The sequence below is a fragment of the Chiloscyllium plagiosum genome, unplaced genomic scaffold (genome assembly GCF_037043375.1).
Source record: "Chiloscyllium plagiosum isolate Xiang-an unplaced genomic scaffold, Cpla_swu_hap1 HiC_scaffold_42, whole genome shotgun sequence".
Lineage (NCBI taxonomy): Eukaryota > Metazoa > Chordata > Chondrichthyes > Orectolobiformes > Hemiscylliidae > Chiloscyllium > Chiloscyllium plagiosum.
In genome coordinates, this window is record NW_028270180.1 from 23,768,896 (window position 1) to 23,781,280 (window position 12,385).

At 44.0% G+C, this 12,385-nt stretch overlaps 1 protein-coding gene across 2 annotated transcripts in view; it reads left to right on the forward strand.

The window, feature by feature from the left end:
* The window catches only part of snx27b (sorting nexin 27b), a 127,934-nt gene that overhangs the window by 96,536 nt on the left and 19,013 nt on the right, over window positions 1-12,385 (forward strand). For both annotated transcript variants that reach the window (XM_043680540.2, XM_043680539.2), the window contains exons 7-8: window positions 792-955; window positions 8,628-8,717. In XM_043680540.2, coding sequence (XP_043536475.1) covers window positions 792-955; window positions 8,628-8,717 — 254 coding nt within the window. The remainder of the gene's footprint in view (window positions 1-791; window positions 956-8,627; window positions 8,718-12,385) is intronic.

The window sequence follows — 12,385 nt, forward strand, 5'->3', positions numbered from 1 at the left end:
GAATAAATGTGGTTTTTGAAATGTCCAGCTATAGTGCTTTAGCTCCCATAATATATGGTGAGGGTTGATAGACCAATTAAATTTTTCCTGCTGTTAGTTTTTGTCTCATGGTATCTATCATGATATAAACTAATACAGAGTCCCCTTGTCAGTTTCAAAAGATGTTTTGGAAATGTCTCCCTTGCTATTTCTCTCAGAAGAATCGATTGATTTTCCATTACATAATTTGAAAATGAATTGTTATTCATTCGTTGTCTTAATCTGCAGAAGCTTTTCCAATGATTAAAAGTTTGGCATGGTCCATAAATTGCATTGCCATTTAATTTAGCCATGTTGTAATCACATTCATCAGGCCTTTCTCTTTGTTCTTGAGATATTAGGACAGCTGCGAGCTTGGTCAAAGAATTAGGGCATATTTAAGGAGGTGGAGAGAATTGGGAAATTCAATTCACACGTTAGCACACAGGTGGCTGAAGAGACAGTAAGTGGGCCAAATGCACAGGAGACCAAAGTTATAGAAGTGTGAGTTCTTGGGTGGTTTTCGGGCCAAAGGAGATTACGTATAGAGAGGGATTTGAATGTCAGAATGTAGCAGGTTAACATTTAGGCCAGTGAAGGTACTGACTCATGCATGATACAATGGCTATATCTCCAACTATATTGTTGCTTAGCCAAAGATGTCTCGTCCTCGATTAAGGAAGGTTGCAAACCTTTTCCTGTTTCGGGGTTGATGTCATTTGAGTCATTGGTTGTGTGTCATTGATACAGAGATTAATTTGTACCTTTTGCAGAACGGAAGCTAGTCCCCAATGAGTTTCCACACAAACTGTACATACAGAACTACACTTCAGCGGCAGCTGGGACATGTTTGGTCATTAGGAAGTGGCTCTTCACCATGGCCCAAGAAGAACTTTTGAATGACAATGACCTTGCAGTAACCTACTTCTTCCACCAGGTACATGAGCATTTCTCCATGCACTGCATACTTTAAGCAACATAGAATACAATAAGCAATTTCTGGTACTTGGTTATGTTTTGTATGTTTGGGACTCTCCTCCTTTATATGTGTCTAAGTGCCTCAGCATCAGAACGTATTGAGGTAGAAAAATGATTTTGAACAGTGTAATTGCTTAACTGGTAATCTGAAAACTCTGCTTTATTTCCATCATTGTAATGTAGTTTCACCTTTTTTCAGTTACTTGTGACAAAATCCTTAGTGACTGAGATGGCAGCTAGTTTACTTAATCCTGCTTTTCACTGAATCATTAGCAGTGGTGCTTCAGTGAAGTGACTTTCTGTCATGATTGGGAAGCACCTCCTGCCTCATTAATTTATTGAAGCCCTCTTCTTCTGGATCCAAACTTGAACAGTAGACTTAAAGTGAAGATGCCTTCCCACAAATGTGATAACTCCTTCGTGGTGAAGACTAGTGTTTGTGTGCCTGTTTGTGTACATACATATATCATGGTCACGTGTATTAGTCAACTCTGAACAAGTACAAGGTTGATGTTTTCAATGATCATTGCTTCACCTTTCACAATACTGCAGTCTGTTAACTGGGGCATTCTGTTGAAGCTAAATGATCCCATTTCTCACTCAGTGCAAATCTGTAATAAAAATAGGAAGCACTATAAATATGCAGGTCAGTGAGATTGAGCGATAGAGAAGAGTTAATGTTTCACATGGGCCTTTTTGTCAGAAATCAGTAGAACAAATTTAATCCTGTCCTCTTCAGTATCCATTTGGCCTTGAAGCAGGAATATGGCCACTAACTGCGGCACCAGCAAACTTCCTTAAGATGACCAGTCCTGTTGTTGCATTGGTCAAAATTAAAACACTAACGTGTCATAAAGAACTGAAACGAGGAATAATTTCACGACATTAATTGCATTCCAAAAAATGTTATGCAAAACTTGCAAATGTAACTGAAAGATTTTGGAATGGGATTACTGTACGGTACATGAATCACAATGCTTGGTGTAGTGGTGAGTTAAAATATGATTTGTGGTACTGGCAGGGCAGTATGTATTGGCTCTTTATCGTTAAGGGTTGAGTCAAGCCTTAGTGGGACTGGAGTCACTTGGAGGACGCTGGGTAAAACTGGCAGATTTTCTTCCGTGAAGGCTAGTTATGCTGTTAATCTCCATTTTCTACTGCTAGCTGCAAATTATCACATTTATTGAGTTAAATCTCAACTTGCTGTAGTTGAATTTGAACTCATTACCTCAAATACTGGTCCTGGTCCCATTGTAGTGACTTGTCCTTTTGTATGACTGTGATGCATTGGTAATTGAGCTTAAAAATGTGTTGCTGGAAAAGCGCAGCAGGTCAGGCAGCATCAAAGGAAAAGGAGAATTGACGTTTCGGGCATAAGCCCTTCTTCAGGAATGAGGAGGGTGTACCAAGCAGGCTAAGATAAAAGGTTGGGAGGAGGGACTTGGGGGAGGGGTGTTGGGAATACGATAGGTGGAAGGAGGTTAAGATGAGGGTGATAGGCCGGAGAGGGGGTGGGGGCGGAGAGGTCGGGAAGAAGCTTGCAGGTCAAGAAGGCGGTGCTGTGTCTGATGGTTGGGACTGAGAAAAGGTGGGGGAGGGGAAATGAGGAAACTGGAGAAATCTGTATTCATCCCTTGTGGTCGGAGGGTTCCTAGGCGGAAGGTGAGTCGCTCTTCCTCCTGGTGTCGTGTTGCCATGGTCTGGCGATAGAGGAAGCCAAGGACCTGCATGTCCTTGGCGGAGTGGGAGGGGGAATTAGTGTTCAGCCACGGGGCGGTTGGGTTGGTTGGTGCGGGTGTCCCAGAGGTGTTCTCTGAAACGTTCCGCAAGTAGGCGGCCTGTCTCCCCAACGTATAGGAGGTCACATCGGGTGCAGCGGATGCAGTAAATGATGTGTGTGGAGGTGCAGGTGAATTTCTGATGGATATTGAAGGATCTCTTGGAGGGAAGTGAGGGGGGAGGTGTGGCTGCAAGTTTTGCATTTTTTGCGGTTGCAGGGGAAGGTGCCAGGATGGAGGTTGGGTTGGTGGGGGGTGTGGATCTGACAAGGGAGTCGCGGAGGGAGTGGTCTTTCCGCAACGCTGATAGGGGTGGGGAGGGAAATATCCTTGGTGACGGGGTCCGTTTTGAGGTGGCGGAAATGACGAAGGATGATTCGATGTATCTGGAGGTTGGTGGGGTGGTAGGTGAGGACTAGTGGGGTTCTGTCCTGGTGGCGATTGGAGGGGCGGGGCTCAAGGGCGGAGGAGCGAGAAGTGGAGGAGATGCGGTGGAGAGCATCGTCAACCACGTCTGAGGAGAAATTGCGGTCTTTGAAGAAGGAGGCCATCTGGGTTGTTCGGGATTGGAATTGGTCCTCCTGGGAGCAGATGCGGCGAAGGCGAAGGAATTGGGAATATGGGATGGTGTTTTTACAGGGGGCAGGGTGGGAGGAGGTATAATCTAGGTAGCTGTGGGAGTCAGTTCCGCATTGGTAATTGAACAGGAATCTGCTTCAGGCTCCTCCAGAGCACAATGAAATGAACCAGAAACACCACTCACTACTTAAAAGTGTGGCATTGTTTACAATCAACTGAAAAGGTATTTTGGGTCTCAGTTTAATTGCTCAACTGAAAGATAGCGTCTCCAACAGCACAGCATTCCCTTAGTGCTGGATTGGTGAGGCAGTCTAGATTTGAGTTAGATTTCTGGAGTTGAATCTGAACAAGGGAGTCGCGGAGGGAGTGGTCTTTCCGGAACGCTGATAGGGGTGGGGAGGGAAATATATCCTTGGTGACGGGGTCTGTTTTGAGGTGGCATATGTTTGATGCATATGTTTGTGTGTTAATAATTCCTGATCTTAATCCTGCAGTGAGATACATTGGAGCGTAGTCCCTTTCCAACTGTGCTATTTTCTCAAAAAAAAAGTTCCTAGACTTGTGGCAAGTTCCCAAATGGCAAGCATCCAACAATAACTGTCCTTGTATAGTGCCTTCGATGTCCCAAGGTTCTTCACAGGAGCATTATCAAAAATATTCAACACCTAGCTAGTTGCAACCTTATGATGCAGAAAAGCTGAGTTGGAGTAAGGAATTAACGGAGCATAAAGAAACAGAGAGGATCTCAAAGTTTAGTGCAGAGGTTTGCAACCTGTGACTCTTCGACACTTTGTCTAACTTTGTCTTTACCAGTTGAAACAGTAATATTTAAAAAAAAGTATTTTTATTATGCAGGTGAAAGATTAATCATTATGCTGCATTTTAAAGGTTGAAATGGTAATTTAATTTAACATAACGCTCTGTATCCGTGGGGGTAGTATAGCTAAACATGGTATCAGAAACAGAAATTGCTGGAGACACTCAGCAGATCTGGCAGCATCTGTGGAGAGGAAAAGTGAGTTAAGGTTTTAAGTCAGTAACCCTTCAGATGATTATAGATAACTCTGGTTTGAGGACCTAGTCTTGCGGTTGTAGTGATTATTGTTTTGATTATGTCAGAGACAATAAATTATTCATAATTTCCTATTAGAAGCTTTTATTATCTCAAGAATAAATAACTGAAGAAATTGTTTTAATTCCACACAAACAATTTCACTCAGCATTTTTCACAAAATCATAACAAATGAATAAATCAGAATTCTATCTATTGTAGTTTTGATTTCTTTTCCATTGTAACATAAATTTAATATATATATCTTGCTTGGCCATTTGTCAAATATTTGGTTTAGCAATGTAAAATTCCCAACCTGTGACGCCGCCCCCCCCCCCCCCCCCAAGAAGTTTTTATTTTAGGCAAATCTTTTTTTTAAGAGAGAGCTTTTTTTTTGAGAATCTGCAAGATGGCGGCGATTCTGTAGAACTGCCGTGTATGGCTCTGCCTAACAGCCAAGGCATATTGATGTTTTTTGCCATCCCTGGCCAACTTATGTTGAGGAACTATTAGCTTAAAACCTTATAGAACACATTCATTAAGACTTGGGAGTGGGAAGGATGCCAAAAGGAAAAGGAGCGAGCAAACAGCAGCAGGGAGGACACTCCCCTGCAGCACCAGGCACACCAGTGGCCACAGCATCAGCCTCTCCTGAAACCCCAGGGGACCTGACAGACTCACGGGAATTGGTGGCAGTGATGGTGAGACTTACCTCGAAGGTTGGGGCTGTAGTTGAGATCCGTGAGGAGATCTGTGCTCAGGTCCAACCTGGGTGCACCTGGAACATCAAGGGAAGTCATTTGCCTGTTAAAAGGAAAAAAAAATACTTTCTAGCCTGAAGAGGGAAAAGGTTGATATCACTTTGTTGCAGGAAACCCATCTTGATGATGGGCAACACCTGAAGTTACAACAGAGGGGTTATGACCGGGTATTCTTTTCATCCTTTTTTACTAAAAGTAGGGGAGTGGTGGTACTTATCCAGAAAAATCTTCCATTCACATTATTAGAGCAGGTGAAAGATGAGCAAGAACGGTTTGTGATACTCAAGGCCCTGATACATGGGGAGTAATATGGCATTTTAAATGTCTCCTGTCCTCCGCATCCCCTCAAATCTTTGGTGAGCGACTTTGGAACACAGCACATTATTGTAGGAGGGGGACATTAATTACCTTCTGGATCTGACAGTGGACGGGATGCCCAGTGGACCCCCAACTATTTCTTTGCAGGCCAAGCAGGTGACTGACTTATGTGAGGAGTTGGGGCTGGTGGATATTTGGAGATGTCTTCATCCTACCGGCAGGAACATCACCTTTTTTCAAACCCACATAAATGTCACTCGAGGATTGATCTCTTTCTGGCTCCCTCGACCCTTCTGGATTCGATTATAAAATAGCTGTTTCTGATCACCCAACGGTATGTTTGGAGGTTAAGGCCAAGAGTGAGGGGCTAGGTTTGTGGCACTGGCGTTTGGACCCTTTTCTCCTTAAGGATTCCAAATTTGTGGAATACTTTTTGAATGAGTTTCAGGAATTCTTGACTATCAACTCAGGCACGGCTAGTTGTCCGTCTATGCTATGGGAGACCGCTAAGGCCTTTGCTAGGGGATTAGCTATTCCCTATTTGGCTAGCAGGAAATGACAGAAGGGGGAACAGCAGTGTCCGCTTGAGATGCGGTTGAAATCCACCGAGGTGGCACATTTTGCACAGCCTTTCGTGACTAAGCTACAGCAAATCATGGCCCTCTGGGCTGTCTTGAATTCAGCACTGACACAAACTGCAAAGAAAGAACTTGCCTTTTTTTTAGGCAAAGGCTGTTCGAGTATGGGGATAGGCCAGTGAAGTATTTAGCATATCTGACTAGGAAAAAGCATGCTCCCCGATCCATTACTGCAATTAGAGACAGCACTGGGGCCCTTACATACGATGCCAAAAGGATTAATGAGGCTTTTCGGAGTTTTTACTCTGAATTGTATCGATCTGAAGGTTGTGAGGACAGGTGGGCTAAAATAGAAGGGAGAAAGTGAGGACTGGAGATCGAGTCAGGAGTGTAGTGCTGGAAAAGCACAGCAGGTCAGGCAGCATCCGAGGAGCAGCAGATTTGACGATTCGGGCAGAAGCCCTTCATCAGGATTCCTCGGCATTTTTATTACGCCCATATTTGATAAGTTATTTCGGACTCACTTGCTAATTCGGACTAACTTCGCTCACGTGCTCGACCATATTAGGCAGGATCTCCAGAGATGGCAGGCTCTTCCAATTTCATGGTTGGGCTGAATAACCCTCATTAAGATGAATGTCCTTCCTCGTTTGCTTTATCCCATGCCTATGCTCCCTCTAATGTTTCCAGGTCATCGCTGTGGAAACTTATGGGTTGGTTTCGTTCCTTTGTCTGGCTTTGTGGGTGGCCCCTCCTTAAACTTACTAAGTTGCAGTTGCCTAAAGGATGGGGAGGAGTTGATTTCTTAGACGTCAGGAGGTATCAGTTGAGTTCCCTGCTGTCCTTTGTGTGCGATTGGGCAGGTGATGATCCGGGCTCGATATGGCTGCATATTGAGGCCTCCCAGGCAAAGTGCCCTCTTATTAACCTGTTTATGGATAAGATGAGGACCGTTATGGACCATGGCCAGAACCCCATTGTTATTAGTACAGTCAAGGCATGGAGAACGATATGTCAGAGTGAGGGTTGCTTATCCAAGACTTTGCCACTTACGCCCATAGTTGGTATGCCAGGGTTCTGACCAGGGATGATGGACTCAGGGTTCAAACTATGGGCAGCGAGAGGAGTTTCCAGTCTGGGAAACTTGTTTGAGGGGGAGGTTATGATGTCTTTCGAGCAACTGAGCCGCAAATATGGGCTGCCCAACAGAGATCTTTGCCTTTTATTTTCAGGTTAGGGATTTCATCCAGAAGATGACTGTGCTTTTCACTAAGCCCTGTAAGCCTGATAAAGGTTGTTGCTATGTACCATAAGCACCCTCTCGGTTAGTGCCCTCTATCGCCTGCTGGGTGGCAGGGCCTGGCAGGATATTAATTGGTTATTTTAGGCCTGGGAGCAAGAGCTAAGAGTGGAGATCTCTTCTGAAACTTGGAAGGACATAAGGGAAAACATGCAAAAGATCTAATTCTGTAATAGGACAAGCACTATCCAGTTAAAAGTTCTGCACAGGATTCATCTGGCATCGGACTATCTGGCGAAGGGACATCTACAATGTGTCCCAAATGTGAAATAAGTGTAGATACTCTTGCCCATTGTTTCTGGACATGCCAGAGGCTCCATGTTTATTGGAGCGCCATGGCTGGAGTGATAGGGAGGGTATTGAGAACCGAAGTTAAAGTAGACCTGATCTCTCTCCTGAATTTATCATCTTCAGATGGGCATGGGAAGAAACTATTTAATCTTGCTTACAGTGCACAGAAGAATATTCTGATGAATTGGGTGCCTGAGAACCCACCGGGCTTGCTGGGATGGCAGAAATTGATTATGGAACACATTCTCTTGGATTTTTTTTACAAACATGGTGCACTACACAATAGATCTCTTTTATAAAATACGGCAGCCCTTTTTGAGTTATTTGGATATAGATTTGTCAGCTATCTTAACTAGGGCATTTGTTTAAACCAGGATGGTTAGGTTTGCTGAGCCCTGGGCCCTGGAGGGGGGCTCCTGAGTTAATACAGGTACATATACAATTCTCCCGTTTTTTTTTTGTTTGGGAGCTTTGCTCCGAGCATAGCTATTTTGTGTTTTTGTGTGTTTTTTTTTGTTTTATTAGTCGCTTACATATTTATTGGTGGTGTTTTGCACAGTTAGGGTTTTGTATTATAGGGTAGTTAGTAAACAGTAGTTGTATTGTAAGTTGCATTTTTCTTTATTGTACTGGTATTTATTATTTGTTATATTTTCAATAACTTTATATTTTTGTAAAGTCAAAAAAATTTGTTTTCTTGCTAATAACCATATTTACCAAAAAAAAGCTTTTTTAAATAATAAAGGCTCTTGACCTCCAGTGTAAAATTCAGGCAACTCTAGGCACAACTGCCTATGGAGGAGCAGGTCTGTTGAAGAGGGCAGAGTTAAAGGCGCAAGTATCTTTATGTTGTAGGCATTTACTGATGGAATAGTCGTATAGAATTTTGTGAAAAGCTATTTTATTCTGTGTGGTAATAATAACTGCAGGTCTGTGTGTCACTGCCATAAGTCAGCAGCTGTGTTGTAATTGCAGGCCGTGGAGGACGTAAAGAAAGGGCGGATTCGCGTCGGCGATAAGTCATACCAGCTTCAGAAACTGTCGGAGCAGCACAAAAAAGTCATGGTAGGATCCTGCCTGTTTGTTTAATATTTGTGCGTTGACAAAACAGGAAAATTTATCGTTAGAACTTGCAGCTTAGAATGTTAGTTATCAGAAATGGTGCACAGGAAAGGACTTGATTCAGATATTCCACTTCCAAAAGGCTAAGGCTTGAACCAGTTCTTCCAATGATAGTCACCTTGTGAATTGTTTAGTACCTTCAAGGGGCAGTAATTCCCAGTGGATTTCAAGATGATGACAACTGATATAGCGCAGCCGTAGAGTTAGACAAAGATGACTGAAGCTGTGATTGAAGTCCTGGGTATTGAAAAGGGGAAGAGGGTGCATTTCTATAATACTTCTCACTTCCTACAGACATTACAAAAGGGTTTACAGCCAGTGAAGTACTTTGGAATCTATTTATGTCATAATTAAAAATCACACAACACCAGATTATAGTCCAACGGGTTTATTTGGAAGCACTAGCTTTCGGAGCGACGCTCCTTCATCAGGTGGTTGTGGAGAATAAGATTGTAAGACACAGAATTTATAGCAAAAGTTTACAGTGTGATGTAACTGAAATTATGTATTGAAAAAGACCTGGATTGTTTGCTAAGTCTCTCAGCTTTTAGAATGACCATGTTGGCTTCAGTTCTTTCGTATGTAAATCGCAAAACATTTTGTTAAAAAAGTGAACTTTACATTCTCAAGTGAACTTTAACAATTGGTGCCATGTTGGCCCAGATAATGTATTGAAGGTGTTAGCTCCTTGTGAGGCGTCTGTGCCACAATGGTCAGACTGATTCTAATCTAAAAAACGGATTTACAGAATCTTACATGGCTTCATGCAGTTTTTGAGTAAAGTAAATGTAATTCTGCAAGTACAAATTCAACCCACAAACTTATATGTGTATGTGTGCGGGGTTAGGAGCTTCTGTGAGAGGGTGTGTGTATGTGTGTGAGTGAGAGTGTAAAGGGGTTTAAGTCTGAGAGGGGGTCTGTGTGTATAGTGCAATGGAGTCACCTGTAGTGCGACATGAACCCAAGATCCCGGTTGAGGCCATCCCTATGGGTATAGTACTTAGCTATCAGCCTCTGCTCGGCCACTTTTCACTACTGCCTGTCCCGAAGTCTGCCTTGGTGGATGGCCACCCAAAGATCCAAGGTCGAATGTCCTGGACCGCTGAAGTGTTCTCCGACTGGAGGGGAACACTCTTGTCTGTTTGTTCTGCAGTGTCCATTCATCCTTTGCCGTAGCCTCTGTTTGGTCTCGCCAATGTGCCATGTCTCAGGGCATCCTTGTCTGCAGCGTATGAGAGATAGACAATGTTGGCCGAGTGGCATGAGTCCCTGCCATGTGCATGGTGGGAGGTGTCCGTGTCAACACTCTGACACGTCTTACAGCGTCTGCCGTGACAGGGTTGCATGGAATTCTCCTGAAAGCCAGGCAATTTGCTACGAACAATGATCTGTTTGAGTTTTGGTGGCTGTTTAAAGGCGAGGTGTTCATCCTCATTGATAATGTGTTGCAGGCCGTGAAGAACATGGTGTAGTTTTTCTGCTCCTGGGAAGTACTGGACAACGAAGGCAACCCTGTTGGTTGCAGTACATGTCTGTCTCCTGACGAGGTCATTTATAGTTCCTCACTGTGGCACGTCTGAACTGGTGGTCGATGAGTTGGGCATCGTACCCTGTTCTTAACAGGGCATCCCTGAGTACTTCCAAGTGCCCATCACGTTCTTCCTCCTCTGAACAAATCCTGTGTATGTGTAGGGCTTATCCATAGGGGATGGATGTTTTAATATGTTTCCAGTGGAAGCTGGTGAAATGTAGCATCGTGAGGTTATCCATGGATTTGTGGTAGAGTGAGGTGCCCATCCTTGATGGACATGCACGTGTCCAAGAATGAGACAGATAGTAGAGTGTAGTCCATGGTGAATTTGATGGTGGGATGAAACTTGTTGATATCACTGTGTAGTTTTTTCAGTGATTTCTCTCTACATTGATACATTTCTCCAACTTCCACTCAAATCATGAAAACAGCCTTCCCCTATGGATAAGCCCAATGCATACACAGGATTTGCTCAGATGAGGAACGTGATGGGCACTTGGAAGTACTCAGGGATGCCCTGTTAAGAACGGGGTACGATGCCCAACTCATCGACCACCAGTTCAGACGTGCCACAGTAAGGAACCGTAATGACCACCTCAGGAGACAGACGTGCTGCAACCAACAGGGTACCCTTTGTTGTCCAGTACTTCCCAGGAGCAGAAAAACTATGCCATGTTCTTCGCGGCCTGCAACACATTATCAATGAGGATGAGCATCTCGCCAAGACCTTCCCCACACTTCCACCTCTTGCCTTTAAACAGCCACCAAACCTCAAACAGATCATTGTTTGTAGCAAGCTGTCCGGTTTTCAGGACAACTCCATACAATCCTGTCTCATGCAAGACGCTGCAAGAGTGTCGACACTGATACCATCATTACGAGTGGGTACACCTCCTACCATGTACGTGGCAGGGACTCATGCCACTCAGCCAACGTTGTCTATCTCATACGCTGCAGACAAGGATGCCCTGAGACATGGTACATTGGCGAGACCAAACAGAGGCTACGGCAAAGGATGAATGGACACTGCAGAACAAACAGACAAGAGTGTTCCCTCCCAGTCGGAGAACACTTCAGCGGTCCAGGACATTTGACCTTGGATCTTCGGATGACCATCTTCCAAGGCGGACTTCGGGACAGGCAGTAGTGAAAAGTGGCCAAGCAGAGGCTGATAGCCAAGTTCGGTACCCATAGGGATGGCCTCAACCGGGATCTTGGGTTCATGTCACACTACAGGTGACTCCATTGCACTTTATATACGCACGCATGCACGCACTCACACCCACTGTCATACACTCACACATACACTTCTACACACACACGCTCTCACAGATTTAAACCCCTTTACACACTCACACCCTCTCGCAGACACTTTGTGGGTTGAATTTGTACTTGCAGAATTACATTTACTTTACTCAAAAACTACATGAAGACATGTAAGATTCTGTAAATCCGTTTTTTAGATTAGAATCAGTCTGACCATTGTGGCACAGACGCCTCACAGGGAGCTAACACCTTCAATACATTATCTGGGCCAATGTGGCACCAGTTGTTAAAACTCATTTGAGAATGTAACTTTTTAAAAGAGGTTTTGTGATTTACATACGGAAGAACTGAAGCCAACATGGTCATTCTAAAAGCTGAGAGACTTAACAAACAGTCCAGGTCTATTTCAATATATATTTTCAGTTACATCACACTGTAAACTTTTGCTATAAATTCTGTGTCTTACAATCTTATTCTCCACAACCACCCGATAAAGGAGCTGCGCTCCAAAAGCTGGTGCCTCCAAATAAACCTGTTGGACTATAACCTGGGGTTGTGATTTTTAACTTTGTACACCCCAGTCCAACACCGGCCTCTCCAAATCATGTCATAATGTTGGAGTTGCAAGTTTCCAGTTGTACACAGGAATAGGTCAGCCTCAAACTGGCCATTGTGCTGCTACCTGCTGAGTTACTGGGAGGTTTTGCACCTTCTGCTTGTTTAAAACAACACCTGCAACTGAGATGAAATTTGCCACTGTATTGTCCAGCCCAGTACATCAAAGCTGTTGAACCCACAGCACACACAGGAGAAC